Source organism: Tupaia chinensis, unplaced genomic scaffold, assembly GCF_000334495.1.
Source record: "Tupaia chinensis unplaced genomic scaffold, TupChi_1.0 Scaffold000001_1, whole genome shotgun sequence".
In the NCBI taxonomy this organism is placed as follows: Eukaryota; Metazoa; Chordata; class Mammalia; order Scandentia; family Tupaiidae; genus Tupaia; species Tupaia belangeri.
The window spans coordinates 6,677,418-6,697,199 of record NW_006159427.1 but is presented as its reverse complement, the minus strand read 5'-3'; the positions used below and the strand labels follow the sequence as shown (position 1 = coordinate 6,697,199).

Sequence of the window (19,782 nt, the reverse complement as noted above, 5' to 3'; positions counted from 1 at the left end):
GTCCGGGACTCAACCCACAGCCGGCTACTGGGGAGTCCAGTGACATAGCCATTACGCTAACTGCTGGTCCCCAGAGTGGAACTTTTTTAAGTTTTTTTTTTTTAATTAATTAATTAATTAATTTAAATTTTACCAGAGAGAGACAGAGGGAGTGAGAAAACAAGCTGCCAGGTCCAGGACTCCAACCATAGTCAGCTATGTGGGAGTGTCCAGCCCCCTAACCACCATGCCACCTGCTGGTCCCCCGAGTGGAATTTTTGAAAGCTAAGAGTTTGGGTGACTGCGCTTTAGGGTACTCTAGGATCAGAAAAAGGAGAATGAAGAGAAAACTGAAACAGGACTAAAGAATTCCAATTTTAAGCTAGAATTTTCATTAAAATAATGCAAGTAAGAAATTACAGATGGGCTGGGCCCAACAGTAGGCATTAAGTGCTTGCTGTACAGAGGAAGCTGGCTGTTTGAAATCCTGGTCCAGTGGCTTGAAACGTATGCTGGCCATACATGTCCAGGACCCTGATGGGATGGAACACTCTCGTGTGTGTCCTCTGACATTAAAAAAAAAAAAAAATAAGTGAACACTGACTGCTACTAAAATTTCAGCAGTAATGTGCCTGGTGTTATAAATTTCCTTACTCAAATGCAAATTGTGCATTCTACAAAGACTTAAAAAAAAACACATATCTGAAATAACTGCACAAAATAGTCAAAACATATTTATTACTTTGCAGTGTCAATCTGTACACTACCATACAAATACAAGAATATAAACATATTTACAGATATTGAAAGGAGATCTGCATATTCAAATTCAACAACTAAATACAATAGCTTCTGGTCCTGAACTATGACAGTTCTGCTCTACAAAGTAAATTACTTCTTGCCCTGCCCCCCTCACCTAGGTTCCTTAAAGTTGTTTAGCAGAACGAGAAACTGGTTTTGAAATGGGGTAACGATTCAGTCCTTACAAAGTTTCAATGACCTCTTTCCCAAGATTTTACAATTGTTAAACACATATAAGATTTAGAAATAAAGTAAAACCACCTATCTGGGCTATTAAAAGCCAATGTCTTGAAAAGGGGCTGGAACATGGAGTTATCTGTGTGCTTAAAACCTAGAACCAGTGTCCAACTTAAATTTTAACATCAAGTAAGATTTAAAAAAGGAAAAAAAAAAAAATGTAAGGAAGCAGGTTTTTCAGGACAAAGACTTCCTAACAGATCCATCTTCACAAAATATATTTTGTTACAACATTAGCGGTTTTCTTTAAAGAATTATTTTATTATTTTTAAATCTGATGGGAGGGTGGGAGAAAGCAAGCTGCTAAGTTCGAGACGTGAACCGCATGGTACCTTCACCATGCCACCTGCCAACCACAACACTATCAGTTTTTAAGGTTTGGACACTGACTACTGATCTCTTAAAACAGAGGAAAAATTAAACCCTAGTGTTCCCCCCAAGGGCTATTTATATTTCTATTTTGAAATTATCTGAATAAAGGTACATATTTGAATCCATGGCAAAAGAAAACCTAGCTAAATAGTTCAGGACAGTACCGCTACTTTATTCATTTTTAGAGATTTTGCTATAGGGCACATGTGCTCGCCAGAGACAGAAAGTGAGAAATCACGCCCCAGGGGGTCATGAGCATGCCGCAACCAACCCCTTCTCTCAGGATTTTGGGTATGCAAACACATGTGCTTGACATGAGTTCTAAGCCGAGTCCAGGACTCAAACTGCGGTCTACTACATGGGAGTCCAGCAACGTAACCATTATGCCATCAGCTGGTCCCAACAGTATGACTATTTTAGTACTCATTCTTACCTTAAACAGGTTAGGAGCTGGACACCAATCTGTATTAAAGCACAATTATCTAAAATATTTTACTACAGAATAAGTGGATCAAATATTATAAAAAATATTTCCACAGAAAAATTAATTGCATCATGGCCATCGCCCTGGGAGATGATTTCTCACTTCTCTGTCTCTGTCTCTCCAGAAAGTGCACATGCCTCATGGCAAAAACCTTTAAAAAAAAAAATTAACACTAAGAAATTTCAAATCAGACATCTCGAATGACTATTTCATTGAGGGATACAAACATTTTTTTATAAACAAAGTAGAGAGACATACATCAACAAACTACTAGCAAATCACATTAAAATTTGCCTAAATCATAGGTCAAGTTGCCATATAATGAGGAAACATGTCTATTATATCACAAATTGCTCACTTTTTCCAGGAAAGATACAATAAGAATTCCGGCTTCATGCTGCTTTCTGGGGTTTCTTTTATATGCACCAAGTTCAGCAAATGTTAACGATCTCACAGGTGTGAACCACCCCATGAAGATTTAACTGATGACATGTGTCTCTTACTGCATTACAAAGTGTTAAGTTACAAGAAAAAGCGGCTTCCAGTGTGAGATTTTTACTTTCTCTTAATTACTGTGGAAGCTTTTACTTTAGAAAATAAGCAGTAGTATTACTAACAGCTTACCGTTTACATTTAGTGAAAACCGCACGTGGTCGTTTCTACATATTTGCACAAGCACAAATCTGAGACTGAGATGCGTCCGCAGAACATAGTAACATTGATGCTGGTGTCTAATATCACAAATACTCCCTTGGTGCTGCCAGTTCTGGAGGCACGTATCTGCCTCAGTAGAAAACAAACAGAATGGCCAAACAACAACAAAATAAAGACAAAACAAAAAAAAACCCCAAACAGCAAAAACCCCCAGCAACATTAAAAATAAACAAAAACACCAAACCAACTCTCTTAATGTCAAAATTTTGAAGCTTACAGACTGGGTCTGTGGCGCAGAGGTGTAACGCTCTGCTCAGGCAAAGTCAGATCCCGCATGGTGACTGTGGTTTGAATCCCTGGCCAGGTGAGTGAGGCTGAAACAGGCCAGGAAAGGACTCGCGTGCCCAGGAGCCGACGGACCGGAGGAAGGCGACTATGGCATAAACAGACCCTGTGGGAAGTGCCCATCTCTCTCTCTTTGCACAGATGTGCATGCGCTGTATGAGGAATAACAGGAAATACAGAAACCCCCTGTAACCTGATACAATACTGGAGTTACATGCTATAGCTACATGACTAATATTTTAGCAAAGAAAAAAAAGCCAAGGTAATTTTATAGTAGCAATAGTTTCTTTTTTTATTTTAATATACTTTAGGAAACAATATACAAAGCCGAGCTTCCCCACCATTTCCGGGTAACAGCAGGAAGCTCCAATTACACAAACTCAGCGTTTTGTGATGGCTAAGAACAGCAGTCAGCACCAGACTTGAACAGTTAGCTACAACACAAACATCCTTCAAAATGAAATGGCATAATAGCAAGACAGGTAAACCAGGGTTTAACAAATGACAACCACTTGGGAAGTGACTTAATCATTCTTGTTGAATTTCGTATTTCATTAAATATCTTATACACAATTTCCTGTTAATATGCTTTAAACAAAACCTCTTGTAAGGAATTATTTCAATTCTGTATAAATATTCAACAAGAATAGTTTTGATAGAGAATCCCCAGGTAGTTCAAATTCTAATATGCATTGACCGAAGGAAAAGAAAAATAACAATTTTTGTTTGTTTTAACATGTTTATTACAACAGATACAATTCACATCCGACTAGCTTTGTTTCCTCTTTCCCCTCCCACAACCATGTTCATTGGGCCATTTCCTTACATTTGAGCAATCAATGTACTTTCAGCACACATGCCCAGCAGTACTTTAAGTCCATTCTTACACGGTGCAAATGGATTTCAATAATTTATACAAACAAGTGGGTGATGCTCAATCACTGCAATTTTAAGCTACTGTACACAGGAATGAAAAGGTTATAGAAAAGTGCCATAGCAACAGTGCCTTAAGAAAGGAGAAAAAGAGGAGCCTTAAAAAATGGATAAAATCAGATCAAGGATTTCAGAGGGAAATGGAACACATCGGAAATGAAGAACATTTCTCTGCAAAACAAATGGAGAAGCACTGCTCTTGATCAGGTGCAAGTGTGGAAACAGTTGTTTCATGATATTTTGTACACTGCCCATATGGTTCAAAAATCATATCCTCAGACACAGATCGCCTGGCGCTTGCACTGAATTTTTGAAAATGCAAGATTTCTGAATGATAAATTAACCCCCCGAATTTTTTTTTTTTAAAAAAGCTAATTTTGCAGACAGGTTTACATGTAAAAGGCTAGGTATTTAGCCACCTCAGCATTGATTAGTTTTGGATGTCTAAGCTCTGTTACACATGGCTTCCCATGGCTTCACTCTACAAAACATATTTACAACGTGAAGAATACATCTACAAGAAATCTACATTTCAAGGGTTTTACAAATCAATCTTGTATCTTTCCCCTGAATTGACTCTCACAGACCCCGTCCCCTTGTCATTTCCTTTGCCCAGCTTAACGGTCCAAAGTCTACTTAAATGCAGCTCAAAAATGTTAAGATTGGGCAACAGATTTACAGTTTCTGTACTCAAAACCATGTGCAATTATTCACATCTTCACACCATAAAGGAATTCTGATTTTTTAGCTTTTCAAGTTCCTTAATTTGTTGTCTCAAAAATAGTATCCTGAAAAACAGAAAGCAAACATTAGATCTCATGTATAGGTTTAAAAAAAACTAAACTATCAAAAAAAAAACTTTTAAAAATAAAATGAACATCTACTAATTAAGACTAATCTGAAAGTTTATTTACAGTTAAATTCAATATATATGTTAGTGTCTCAGAATGACAGTTAAAATATTTCTTAATTTTTTTGGGACCAGCAGTTAGTGTAACGGCTATGTCGCTGGACTCCCATGTAGTCGACAGCAGTCCAAGTCCTGGACCTGATGGCTTAAACTCACGATGGGCACGTGTGCGCGCATGCTGGACCTGGTGGCTTAAACTCACACTGGGCACGTGTGTGCGTGTGCCCAAGATCCTGAGAGGAAAATGGAGAAGGGATTGCGGCGTGGCCATCCCCCCTGGGGGGTTTCTCGCTTTCTGTCTCTTTCTGGTGAGCGCACACGCCCTATAGCAAAAAAAATCTCCCCCCCCCCAAAAAAAAAACCCTTAATTTTTTAATAATTTCTCAATAATTACTTTGGACACATAGGTTAACTTAAAATTTACTGTTCTGGAGACCAACAGACAGCATAATGGTTGGCTCTCTGGACTCCCTGTAAGTCGACTGCAGTTCACATCCTGGGCCCACCGGCTTAAAGCTCGCGTTTGGTGAATGTGTGCCCAAAATCCCAAGAATGGAGAAGGAATTATGGTATGGACATCCCTCCTGAGGGGATGGTTTCGCACTTTCTGTCTCTCTCTCTGGTAAGCACACTCGCCCTATAGCAAAAATCTCTCAAAAACTACACAGTTAAACTAGATCCCTTCGAACTCCTTAAAATCTTTCTTCTCCTGATCCCTCTCTTCTGTGAACTACAGTATTTACGACCATGCCAGTGAATCAGCTGTAACCATATACTAAGTTTACTATTTTCCTAGAATCCAGTAACAAATAATTTCCTGAAAGTCCTAAGATTTGTCTAACAAGCCAGAATGAAGTTTTATGTATGACAGAACTACTTTCAGGGCAATACTAGAAGAATTCCAGTTGATTTTCAGAAAGTACATCTTGATAATTTAGTAACTGAAAAGGATGAAAACACTTTTCCAGGTTTAACAAAAATCCCAACTTGGCATATACTAAATATTTATGGCATGATGACGAGTCAACTCTATTTATGACCCAGGCCTAACAGAGACAATGTGGAAAGCCACTCAAAGTTTGTCCTCAATTTTGATTTTGAAATAGACATTTAAAAATATATACTATTTATTGTGACTCAGGTATTCTACTTGAGTGAAATGCTAAATTTAAAAATATGACACCTAAATTCCATAACTTCCAAGGGATCCATTGGTTATGCAAGGACAATATTAACAGTAATTTGAAAATTCCTCTCAAATACCCTCAGAAATAGACTGCTAAACTCAATCCAAGAGAGGCCATTTACAATTAACTGCTGCTCCCATTTTACTTTTTAAATAAGGTATTACTGGGAACAGCAGATGCTATAGTGGGTAAGGCACTGGGCATTCCCACATGGCCAACCACAGTTCGAGTCTTGGGCAGCTTGCTTTCCCACCCCTCCCGTCAAATTAAATGAATGAATAAATAACTTAATAAATAAATAAAGTATTACTACTACACATAAGAGTTATACAGACAAGTCTAATGAAGCCTTTATCATGCAATAAGACAAATAAAATCTAGATGCCTAATTACAAATCAGGAAAATTACTGAATTATGAAAATATAGTTATAGAAAGAACATGATATATCAAAATGAACTTTAAATTGCACAAATAAAATCTGGTATATGTTCTTTAGCTTAAGATACCTAATTCTGAGGCCAGCAGGTAGCATGATAGTTAATGCACTGGACTTCCACATGGCCGCCTATGGTTCAAGAACCAAACCTTGAAAGCTTGAAAATCATGCTGGGCACATGCATGCATGCCCAGAAACCCAGAAGGAAAATGGAAAAGTAGTGTGGCTATTCCCTCTAAGGGGTGACTTCTCACTGATCCTTCTCTGTGGAGAACACATGTATTCTAAATCTAAAAGATACACAATTGTTTTTTTCCCCCCTTTTTTGGGGGAGAGGTTTTTTGCTATAGGGTGCATGCACTTGCCAGAAAGAGCGAGGGAGAGAAAAAAATCAAGAAATCACCCCCCAGAGGGGATGGCCACACCACAATCCCTTCTCCTCTGTTCTCCTCTCAGGATCTTGGGCACGCATGCACACACACACTTGACGTGAGTTTAAGCCACCGGGTTCAGGACTCCAACCACAGTCGACTACATGGGAGTCCAGCAACACAGCTATTACACCAACAGCTGGTCCCAAAAGATACATAATTCTAAGAAACAGAAAACTGATTACAGTAAAAAGCTTACCTTTGCTCTCGCAAAGTTGCTTGAATTTCACATACTCGGACTAAAGATCTCAGATTTTTTAATTCAGTACAAATTTCTGACATGTGAACACTTCCCATGTTATGGGCTTCTTCACGCAATCTTGATGCCTATGATCAAAAATGAAGATCACAATAGAACATATTATAAATAACATCAATGCACACCAAATAAGATATTAAATCTGAGAACTTTATACCACGATTACAGAAAAATCCTTTGCCTTTAAACTCATACCACAAAAGTGATGGTGAATCTAAGAGGGAAATGATTTTTTTTCTTCTTATAATTATCTTAAAATTTGCTATAGGGCATATGCACTCACAAACAAGCCGCCTGGTCTGAGATTCAACCACAGTCAGCCATGTGGGAGTCCAGCACCCTAAACACCATGCCACCTTTGGCTCCATGGTCAACAGTATTAAGCAGTGGGGGAAATAACATAAAGCAGATGTGGGTATTATTAAAAATAATTTTAAAAATTGTTTTAATCTTAAAAAAAAAAAAAAAAAACACCCAAAAAACTCCCCCAAAGCCCCCACATAAGCCACCTGAATCCTACATGGACAACTGTACGGTTTGAGTCCAGGATCCTGAAGCCTGAGGAAAAAGAAAAAAGCAAACAAACTTTTTGTGTGTGTGTATGTCCAAAATCTTGAAAGGAGAAAATAATGGAGAAGGGTTTGCCTTGGAACCATCCTCCATGGAGGGTACTTTCTGGCTACCTGCCTAACCCCCTATGAGCATAGGCACCCTCTGGCAAATAAAAATTTTAAAAAGCAAACTTCTCTCCTTCCTGATCCCCACAAAAAAAAAAAAAAGCAGCAGCAACAAAACTGCTAAGTGGTCCAGGTAAGTAAGCACATCAAACTCACTCAGTTAATACAGTAATGTGACAAAGCTAGTGTGATTTTTCCAGCCATTTCAATAGTTTTAGAATCTGTTAGAAAGATGAGGCCTCAAAAAGTTCATGGAAAAAAGATCAGATTAAAATATGCACTTTAATCATTACATGGTTTTTTCCTAATGTACTTTTTCCATGAACTTTTTGATGACCTCCCCACCCTCCATACTGACCCATTAATGACTCTTTCAATAGACTAGCACATGAAAGTCAGGAGGCAGTGAGCTTTGGGATCAGAGACCATAAGACTGTTCAGATAGTTGCCTCTCCCTTTAATCAGATGATGACTGTTTAGGATGTTCTAAAAATTCAGAGAGAAAGGTGCTGTGTGTCTCATGATACGGGAACCTAGTGAGGCTTTTATCTATCCATATTATACTTGAACCTACGGGAATGACCGTCTCTCTTCAGCTGACCTGATATCTTTTATTAACCACAAATCATGAGTCCTTCTGTCTTAATGCTATACACTTCTGAGATTGAAATGTTGTTTGCTCTAGAAACTCAGAGAGGAAATCTTGGGATAAATTTCTTCTACTATAAGATAGTTTGCTTAAATAAATGAATGAATGAATCATGGGGTCAGCAGGGGGTGTGGTGGTTAGGGTGCTGGACTCCCACATGGCTGACTGAGGTTCAAGGCCCAGACCGGGTGGCTCCCCCCCTTTCTCTCTCAATCCACGTTTCTCTCTCATGCTTGGTGTGTGTGTGTGTGTGCCCTGTACAAATTAAAAGTAACAATGATAAATAAAATTAAATAATTATTAAAAAAGAAAAAAGCTAAGTGCTGAAAATTTGAAAACAACTGTTGTAATAATTATTTTGTGAGGGTTAGCCCTGTGGTCTAGTGGTTGAGAAGAACTGGCTCCTACATGGCTGATCATGTAGTTTGAATCCTGGACATGGCAACCTGAAACTTGTCAGCCACATGTTAATGTGTGCTTAAAATTCTGGCAGTTTGGAGAAATGGAAGAGTGACTGCAAGGTGAACACGCTCCACTGCTTTCGATCTCACCCTCTCTTCCTCTCTCTGGGAGCGCACGTGCACTCTGGCAAATTAAAAGTAAAAAAAAATACACTTTTCCAAATCACAAAAAGTCATTTTATAAACTATTCTGTAAGCATATATATCAAGTATTATAGAAAATCATTCAAGACCACCTACTTAGAAACTGTTTTAGTCCAGATCTGACCACCTACAAGTACAATTAAGCTCAGTTCTGACAGTCATTCAGAGGTAAAACACGTGCTGTGAATCACGCAACACACCTGCTTCTCTGCATGATCTGCGGGCCATCCTTGAACATGTTTTATGAGATTTTCATTGAAGTGTGCTGCTAGCGTAGGAGTTAATGAACACGCAGGTCGGGCAGATGAATTCTGTGGTACGACTGCTGCATTTGATGCATTGCTACTAGAAGTGTGATTTGGGCCAGGTGATGGACTTCTCTGGCTACTAGGAGAAAAAACAGAATTGAATATATAGTACATTCAAATGTAGTTTCTAGGTGTCTTAGAAAGTGCCTGTTAATATTTATTTAAAAAATATCCAAATTCCTAAGAAAAACTTATTTTAATACCAAATATTGGTCAATGAATTCTGGGGGGCAGTCCTCTTAACACCCTGTCAGTCCCACTGAGAGTACCAAGTACGACAGCCGCACACCTGCTGCCTTCGTACACCGATACTAGGAAGGACGTAACTAAGAAACGGCCACAGTGAACAGCTGTAGATGAAGGTATGACCGAAGACTCGCATACACATCTAGCTAAATGAGAAAACCACTGCCTGTACTGCCTAACACCAGAACAGACTGCTGAGTCAGAAAGTACACAATGTAAAGCACAATATAAGTATTTTTACTGGAGAGCACTGAATAAGGATGGTGGCAAGATAAGAGCAAAAAAGTAATACTCTGAAACTGGTTATCTTCTTTTAAAACTGAATGGGTTGGGCCAGGGTTTGGGGATATGTGGTGAGAACCAAAAATTTAATCACCCAAGTTGATTTCCTACCTGCTTCCCCAGACTTGGCTCTGAATGAATTTCAGTTATTTCCAAAAACTAAATCTCCCAAAGGATGAAGAGTTTTCATCACTGAGGACATTTAAAATAACACTGCAGCCTCTAAAGACAATTTAAAAGAAGAATTTCCCAAAAATGTCCTGAGCAATGGCAACATTGCTGAAGTAAGTAGACCGCTTCCCAAGGTGATTATTTTGAAGGGAACAACTCTCATTTGGATGTGTAAGTTCTGAAATGTTTGTTTAGAAAACAATAAAAACAACAGTTGGATTATTCTGCCACCTCACAGCATAAAATAAAAATAGGAAAGTCAATTAAACAAAAACAATTCATTCAACAAATTTCATTCAAAGTAGCATAGTTAATGAACAGAGAAAAGTAACAACACAATATAGCCATCTAGAAAGCCATTTGAATAGAGTCAAGAGTTGAAGCCATTACGAAAACCTAACATACAACAGTTGGAAAACACAGGGCCAAGTTTTAGATATGAGAATGCTGGTTTCATTGATATATTTTAATCAAAACTGCTATGAGGGGGTTAAAAGGTGATGTAGTTCCAACAAATAAACTACTGTAAAATCTTGTGCTCTTTTACAAGCATCACATACTTTAAGTCATATCCCATTAAGTAAAATTTCAAACAGGAGCCACTTTTCCAAAATGGCCCGGGCTTTGCAGTTATATATTCAATTTGTTTTGTGTAAGTCTTACAAATTAAATTTTATAATATATAAAACCCAGTTAGTGGGGCCAGCAGGTGGCATGGAGCTGGATCCCAAGTGGCTGACAGCATGGTTTGAGTCCCAGACTTGGCAGCTTGAAAATACATCGGCTGGGGTGAGCAGGTGGCATGGTGGTTAAGGTGCTGGACACTCCCATATGGCAAACTATGGTTCGAGTCCCAGACCTGGTGGCTTGCTTTCTCACTTTCTCTCTGTGCCTGTCTTTCTCTGGTCAAATAATAATGAATGAATAAATAAAATTAAATAATTCTTTTAAGAAAATTAAAAAAAAAATAAATAAATAAAAGTAAGCACATTGGCATGAGTGCATGCGTGCCTTTAACCCCAAGAGAACGGAGGCAAAGGGACTGTGGCATGGTCATGCTCCCTGAGGCATGTGCTCACTTCCCCTCTCTCCCTCTGTCTGCCAAGCTCATGCATCCTATAGCAAAACTGAAACAAAAAAAAACACAATAACAAAACCTAAAACTAAGTTAGGCTGTCCATGGATTCTTCCAAGATTAGGTTCTATTATATATACATATTTATAGTATTTAAACAATGCAATATATCATATTAAAGAAAATAAAGTAGCCTTAGCACACATCAGCTTACCTTGAGCGCTGCAGACTTCGAGGTGAGACAGGTTCATGACCTTGCTGCTTGTCAACAGCTACAGGCTGCTGTGTAGCCGACGGTGTCACTGGTCCTGGCTTAACTACCGGAGTACTAACCTGAAATGCCAGAATCTGGTGAGTCAGGCTTCCAGGACAAAACAACGTGTAAACGGAGAAAGGCAAGTCCCACTAGAAGTGAAATTTTTCTGCTCCCGTTCTTCAGTGATTAAGACAATAGGATTGTCTTAATTCTATTTCATAAGATTAATATTACTGATATAAGTTAAGTTAATTGTATAAATTACTGTTTAGATTCTCAAATCTAATCCAAATGTCCACCCTCCCATCACCATAAAATCTGGAGTTTTAATCACGATTTTTTTAATGGAGTTTTTTTTTTGTTGTTGTTGTTTTGCCTTAGGGCACATGTGCATGGTCTTATATGTGTATTTTATACACACACACACACACACACACACACGTGTGTGTGTGTGTCCACCAGGTGTGTGTAGTGGTGGACGGGACACAGAGACAGTGGGAGGAGAAGTGAGAAATCACTCCCAGGGGGATGGTCAAACCACAGGCCCTTCCTCTCCATTCTCCTTCTGGGATCTTGGACACACATGCACATACACTGGCTTAAGTTTCAAACCACCAGGTCTAGGACTCAAACCCTGGTCAGACATGTGGGAGTCCAGCTATGTAACTGCCTTGCCATCTGGCCCCAAATCTGGAGTTTTAAAGTAGAATCAAAAGATATGCCAAAGGTCATATAGCTAGAAGACTGTCAAGACTGAAATTTAGATCTTTTTTTTTTCTCCTTGGTAAAACGGCCCAAGCCATAAAATTATTATACAAGCATATGAAACTAGTTCTCTTGATTTTCAGCCGGTTGAATTTTGAATACATTTTAATACCACCTCTGATTTACTGCTACAACCTTATAAAAAAAAAAGTACCTATGCTACCATATTACACAAATACAGATGCTCACAACCACATATGAAGAAAAAAAATAAGACCGGCCTATCAAAGAATGAGCCATGACACATACAAAATTCAATCTGAAAGGTCTTCAAAAAGATGATATTGATTTTTTCTTAATTAAGGTTTCTGCCATAGGGAGTGTGTGCTCACTGGAGAGAGAAAGTGAGATGGTCATGTCGCAATCCCTTCTCCTTGATTCTTTCCTTGGGATTTTGGGCACGCACACACATGTGCCTGACATGATTTTCAAACCACCAGGTCCAGGACTCAAATTGTGTGGCACACGTGGGAGTCTGGCACCTTTAACCACACCACCTGCTGGCCCCAGAAATGTTACTCTAAAACAAAGGAAAACCAAGAGGTCTATGATCACAGATGAAGATATATATGCTATTTATATTCAGATGTCATCGAGACTGAAAACAAGCAATTTAGAACATAAGTCCCAGGGCCAGCAGATGGCTTGGTCATACCCCTGGAGTGTGATTTCCCACTTTCCCTCTCACTATCTCTCTTTCTCTCTGGCGAGCGCACACTCCCTAAGGCAAAAACCTCCTTTAGAAGGAAAAAAAATATTTTTATATCCATACACACACACGTGTATGTGTATGTATCCGCCAAATTTAAGGCACAAAAGGAAATGAAATCTTTTGTGATTAAGTCACACCCTTCATCGGTTGGTTTTTGTTTTGGATTTTTATTTTTTAAAGAGATTTCTGCTACAGGGCACATGTGCTCACCAGAGAGACAGAAAGCAAGAAATCATCTTCCACCCCGGGGTGGGGGGACAGGGTTGACCATACCACAATCCCTTCTCCATTAGCCTCTTGGAATTTTGAGCATGCACTCACACACACCTGGCATGAGTTTAAAACTGCTGGATCCAGGGAACCAGCAGTTAGCATAATGGCTATGCTGCTGGACTCCCACGTAGTCGACCGTGGTTCGCGCCCTAGACCCGGTGGCTTAAAACTCAGGCGGGGCGCGTGTGCGTGCATGCCCAAGATCCCGAGAGGAGAATGGAGAAGAAGGGATTGCGGCATGATATCCCCCCTAGGGGGTGATTTCTCGCTTTCTGTCTCTATGTCTCTCTCTGTCTGTCTGGCAAGCACACGTGCCCTATAGCAAAAACCTCTCCAAAAAAAAGAAAAAAAAAGAAAAAGAAAAAACTGCTGGATCCAGAACTTGAACCACAGTCGACCATGTGGGAGTCCAATGCCTTAACCACTACACCACATGCTGGTCCCTTGTTTTAAATAATTAAAAAATTTTCTCAAATAAATCTAGATGGTCCTGCTATTTTTGAGTATCACCTATCAGTTCTAACAAAAATCCTTCACAAAGTACATTTTAATAAGATCTATGTAAGTTCAAATGTCCACTTATTTTTAAGCACTGGACTCCACATGGCCGAGAGTGGTTCTAGTTCCAGACCTGGTTGCTTGCTTTGTCACTTTCCACCTATTTTTCTCTGTCCCTACCTGTTTATATTAAAATAAAGTTAAACAAAACAATTTTTTAAAAACCTAATACTAGCACTTATTTTATTTACTTTTAACCACAATTCATTGTATCCTTTTTTTTTTGAGAGGTATTTTTGCTATAGGGCACGTGCGCTCGCCAGACAGACAGAAAGCGAGAAATTGCCCCCTAGGGGGGATGGCCAACACCACAATCCTTTCTCCTCCATTCTCCTCTCGGGATCTTGGGCACGCACGCACACGCGCCCGGTGTGAGTTTTAAGCCACCGGGTCCGGGACGTGAACCACGGTCGACTACGTGGGAGTCTAGTGAAATAGCCATTACACTAACTGCTGGTCCCCATTGTATCCTAAAATACTAAACTGAAGGGCCAGCGGGTGGCATGGTGGTTAAGGTGCTGACTCCCCCATGGCTGACCACAGTTTGAGTCCTAGACTTGGCGGCTTATTTTCTCACTTTCTCTCTCTGAAAGAAACACATTGAAATTCTACCCCAATCAAAATACAAGTAAACGTAGTGAATCATGTAATAAACTAACAACCATAACTTAGAATTTCAAAACTCAATCTAGATAGAGGCAATGCAGTCGTAGAGTGGTGATGCAACTTCACTCATAGTGAAGATGCTCAGTGTGCACCCCAGCACTGCCCTGAGCACACCAGGCTCATGGGAGCACACGCACCTGTGATCTGGGTGGGCTCAGAGGGAGGGCACACTGCAGCACAAGGACCGTGTTGGGGGCGCACTGCCTGCATCTCTTTCTCTCTCTTGCAGAAGAAATAAATAAACTTAAAATAACCAGCCTTGGGACCAGCAGGTGGCGTGGTGGTTAAGGTGCTGGACACTCCCACATGGCTGACAACAGTTTGAGTCCCAGAACTGGTGGCTTGTTTTCTCACTTTCTCTCCCTCTCTGGTCAAATTAAATAAAAATAAGTAAGTAAATAAGTAAAAATGATTCCTTAAAAAAAATAACCAGCCTTGGGGTCAACAAGTGGCATGGTGGTTAAAGCACTGGACTCCCACGTGACTGATCACAGTTCAAGTCCTAGATCTGGTGGCTTCCTTTCTCATCTTCCCCCGGCTCATCCTCTCCGGTCAAATTAAAAAATAATGACAATAAATAAAATTAAATAAATAATTTTTTAAAATTAGCCTGTACTGACCCTAAAGTATGTACAGATCAACTCTGAGGGGAGGAAGAGATGAACAAAAAGGAAGACCTAAAAGCTAGCCTAAAACTACACTTTCAAGCTATGTTTCAATAAACTTATTTACTATTATTATTTAACTTGGTATAGTTATAGAGGTAGAGAGGGAGAGGAAGAGCGAGAGAAAAAGAGAATGAGAAAGCCAGCCACCAGGTCCAGGACTTGAACTGTGGTCAACTATGTGAGAGTCTAGCACCCCAACCACCATGCCACCTGCTGGCCTGTTTCAAACTATTTTTAAGGTTTATTTCTGCTTCAGAACTTATTGGAATAAAGAATTCTTTGGCATTAAAACTTTTTAAAGAGTGCTGGCTCCATGGTCTGGTGTTTATGGTAGCCAGACAACACCCTGCGGTTCAAGTCCCAGACTTGACAGCTTGAGAAACACAATGGGCAAGTAGACACGGGTGACCAAAATCTCCAATGGAGGGAGAAATCGGGGAAACGGTACTGGGACATGGTAACGCCCTACAAGGGAGTTCTTTCTCCCTCCCCGACCCCTCTGGTGAGAGGAGGTGCTTTCTGCCCCCCCTCCCCCCTAGTTTATAGAGAATCTACTATTTCCAAACTATGGAAAAGAAAAAGAACTTTCCCTTAATTCATAATAGTGTGTGTGTGTGTGTGTGTGTGCAGGTATGGGGGGGGGACAGAGTGGAAGAGGGAGGAAGAAAGAGGGACCCTCCACATCTGGTGGCACAATAGTCCCCAGTCCCCCAACCCTCTGGTCTATCACATCTTGGCTCCTCAGATCCTGCCCAGTGTTTGACATTGACAGGGCTGGGAATTCAAACCATGATCACCATGTAAGATCCAACTTCCCTGTTTTAAAATTTGCTATATGGAGAGTGTGCTCACAGTCAGAGACAGAAAGAGAGAGAAAGTAAAAAAGTGTTCCACAGGAGTGATGACTACACCACGAGCTCTCCTCCTCCACTCTCCTCTTGGGACTTTGAGCGCATCCACGCACGTGTCTGGCATGGTTTTAAAGCCACTTGAAACATGCAGTTGGACATGGGGGATCCAGTCACCTTAACGATCATGCTACCTGGCTGGCCCAGGGATCTGGTTTCTCTTGAGCAACACATTATACTGGCACATGAAGATGGCTCCAAGGTACAAAATTTCATTCCAGCATCGGAAGGTCCTACTCACAGCAGATGAAGAATGTATCAAAATAAATAAATAAGCAAATAAATAAACAAGCCTACTTCCTGCCTTAAAAAAAAAGGAAGAGACCAGAAAAATCTGTAACTGTTCTAAGGAGCCATCTACCCAGGATTTTGCTTGGCAGTATAGCTTTGTAAAATGAGCGCATCAGAAAGAGCTAGATTTCAAATTCTGACTCTGCCACACATACTAGGCTTAACTTAAAAGTTTAGTTTTCTGGGAACCAGCAGTTAGCGTAATGGCTATGTTGCTGGACTCACACGTAGTCAACCGTGGTTCGCGTCCCGGACCCGGTGGCTTAAAACTCACACCAGGCGCATGTGCGTGCATGCCCAAGATCCCGAGAGGAGAATGGAGGAGAAGGGATTGCGGCGTAACCATCCCCACTGGGGGGTGATTTCTCACTTTCTGTCTGTCTCTCTCTGTCTGTCTGGCGAGCGCACGTGCCCTATATCGAAAACCTCTCAAAAAAAAAAAAAAAAGTTTGGTTTTCTTACCTGTTAAAGGAGGCAAATAGTTCTCATGATGTGAAAGTTAAACATAGTATATAGAAACAGATTCAGTGCTAAAATAAAGATGAAAAAAGACCACTAAAACACTCACTGTGTCCTACTCCGTGCCACAAATCCCAAAGCCAATAGGAAACAGAATCAGAGTGTGCAGAGTGTGATGTGTGTAAAAGCAGCAGACCCTCGAGTCCACCCTCTACTTCTCAGTGAACCAAGAAATCCTAACCTCGTTATGTCATTGCTCATCTGTCATTCATTCTACCACTACTCTATTTTCAGAGGGTCTTACATTAACACAGATTTTAAAATGTTACTGATTTCTCCAAAGTCAGGTGTTTCTTTTCCAAAATTCCCTCAAGAGAGACATACCTTTGGCTGTGATGAAACAGGAGGAGTACTAATCAAAGGTTTGATGGGGACGGTGTTAGTTTGAGGTGTGCTTATTCTTGGAGACACATATGATCTTGGGGATGATGCATCAGACGTTAAAGACATTGGAGACTGATTAGATGGCTGGGCTGTAAGACAGTGAAGCAATTAAATTCAGATAAACCGAAAACCTCGTTAATACACGTGGTGCAGACCTCTGCACCACTCTCTCCACCCACATCCCATGTTTCCCACTTACCTGAAGTGAGTCCGAGTTTAACAGCCTCAGTGGGCTGCACTGACCAAATGAGCTACACATGTAGTAAGCACAAGCAGTGTGGCCCACTTTCCTTTTCTAGTGTGGAGGAAGAAGTTAACTCGGAATCTATTCTCACACGGAAGGCGTTTTCGCCATCCTTACATCTTTCTTATTCTACATTTAGGTCCTGGTATTCCCATCAGCTTCCTGCCCCATGAGGCTGGCCAGAGGGTCTTAGCACCACTATACTCCTATTCTAAACCAATATTCCTGCTCAAGTTATCAGCTTTGTGACAAGTGACCTTATTTATTCCTATGCACATCTTTTTCTTTTTGTAAGAGATTTTTTTTTTGCTGTAAGGCACAAACCCTCACTGGAGAGACAGAAATCAAGGAATTACCCTGGGCATGGGGGAAGGGGGTGGGGGGGGCACACTGTAATTCCTCCTCCATTCGCCTCTTGGAATCTTGGGCACACGCACATATGTGCCCAGCGTGAGGTTTAAGCCACCAGGTCTGGGACTCGAACCACGGTCAACTACGTGGGAGTTTAGCGACATAGCCATTATCCCATCTGGTGGCCCCATGCATCTGTTTGGCTACTTTTTTGAAGAAAAGGCTTAACTAATTCAAGGCAGGAAAACAGCATTTCTGCATCCTTGAGTCAAAAACTACCTTAACATCGTGAACCAAATTTCAACTCTTCGAATATATGTAGTGTCTCACAAAGATTGAAGGTACATCAGTTTACTTTCAGCTTTGGAGTAAAATATCTCGTAAGCATTAAATTCTCAATAAGATATATATTACAGATTGATGACAGTATTTTATAACAACAAATATTAATGCTTACTTAACCTACAAAAAAGAAATAAAACTACTGAATTCTAATGTTATAAAACCAAATATAAAATAAAATCACTATTGTAGCTAATCTCTTCAAAACATTTTTTTAACTGCTATTAATTCCATAAAACCAAAACACAATTCTAGAGATATCCAAGAACATGAATACCTTGTGTGGAGAGCTGAGCGGCTTGAGAAATGAGAGACGTGATGTTGAAAGCAGATGGTCCAGCAGTGAGGAACCTATGAATTATAGACTGCAGGGAGGCTTGTGTTACAGCTGCTGTAAGGACTGAAAACATATTATTTCCTAAATTCAAACAGTAACAGGCTATGAAGTATTAGTAACAACTTGAAAACTCAGAGAGATACCAAGAAAAAATAGTATGCTTCAAACTCGAACTTTCAAAATAAAAGCATCTAGAAGACAGGAGCAACATAATGAGTCTAAAGATTTTAAATGACCTCAAGCATTGGAAAAAGAAATTTAACAGGCTTACAGTGAACTAAACCCCTTTGCACTGATATATATTAAGGTGTTCAGCTAAAGAAATTCCCTCTGTGAGACTTAAAAAAACACGAAAGTACTCACTGGAATTTCCAATTATGCCAGGAACCTACCCGTGTAAGTTAAGTGCTGAGTAGATTATTTGGAATTACAATAATAAACAGTTACTATTTCATGTGACTGCTTTTAGAAAAGCTGGTAACTCAAATCCTACAATCAAAATGTACCCCAACAGTCTTAAAAATGGAAAAAGTAAAAAAAAAAAAAAAAAAAAGTTGGTACCTAGAAATACCATCTATTTTTGGTGTATAAAATCATTTTAGTTTATCTGCCCCATGAGGCTGGCCAGAAGGTCTTGGCACCACTACACTCCTATTCTAGACTAATAATCCTGCTCAGTCTTTCAGCTTTCTGACAAGTGACCTTATTTATTCCTATGTACCTCTTTCTCTCTTTCTTTTTTAAGAGATTTTTTGCTATAAGGCACACACCCTCACATTTATTATTACTGACATTTTCTTCAATAAGAAAATGTTTCCTCTAATTGCCAAAGTGAAATGTTTACCTACCAAATAAAAAAATTGCAGGTATCTTAGAAAATAAAATTAACATACAGAAAAGTTGAGGACAATAATAGAAGATTAATGACCAACCAGTCTTAGTTTTTTTCCTCAAAAAAAGACCTTTGCTATAGAGCGTGTGTGCGCCCCGGAGAGACAGACACACAGAGAAAAATTACTCGCCGGGGGATGGCCATGCTGTACTCCCCTCTCTTCTGTTCTCCTCTCAAGATGTGGGGCACATACACACAAGTGCCTGGCATGAGTTTTAAGACGCCAGGTCTGGGCTTGAACCATGGTCAGCTATGTGGGAGTCCAGCAAAGTAACAACTATGCCATCTGTTGGTCCCTAGATCTACTTTAAATATAAAGAACTTAACCAACTGATAGTGCTATTAAATATATTATGTGAAAATATGCAAATAGAAATTATTTGAAACAAAAAACTTTACAGTGCTCTTAGAATTTAATGCTTAAATCTCAATAGTTTCCAGATTAAAACCACATCCATTTTTATTAAGATTTCATGGAGGTAGCTGCCTCAAACATTTTAAAAATGTAAAAAGACTGGAGTTAAATAAGAAAACCAGGAGAAATGAAGTTTTTATGCCAATTTTAACAAATGT

The 19,782-nt window shown here is 39.8% G+C and overlaps 1 protein-coding gene across 1 annotated transcript in view; it reads right to left on the bottom strand.

Moving 5' to 3' along the window:
- Nucleotides 1-3,591: 3,591 nt before the first annotated feature.
- The window catches only part of WAC (WW domain containing adaptor with coiled-coil), a gene marked incomplete in the record, with an annotated part of 94,847 nt that continues 78,656 nt past the window's right edge, over nucleotides 3,592-19,782 (bottom strand). Inside the window, 6 exon segments of the mRNA XM_027770188.1 lie at nucleotides 3,592-4,593; nucleotides 6,971-7,098; nucleotides 9,162-9,348; nucleotides 11,258-11,376; nucleotides 16,984-17,132; nucleotides 18,258-18,380. Coding sequence (XP_027625989.1) covers nucleotides 4,524-4,593; nucleotides 6,971-7,098; nucleotides 9,162-9,348; nucleotides 11,258-11,376; nucleotides 16,984-17,132; nucleotides 18,258-18,380 — 776 coding nt within the window.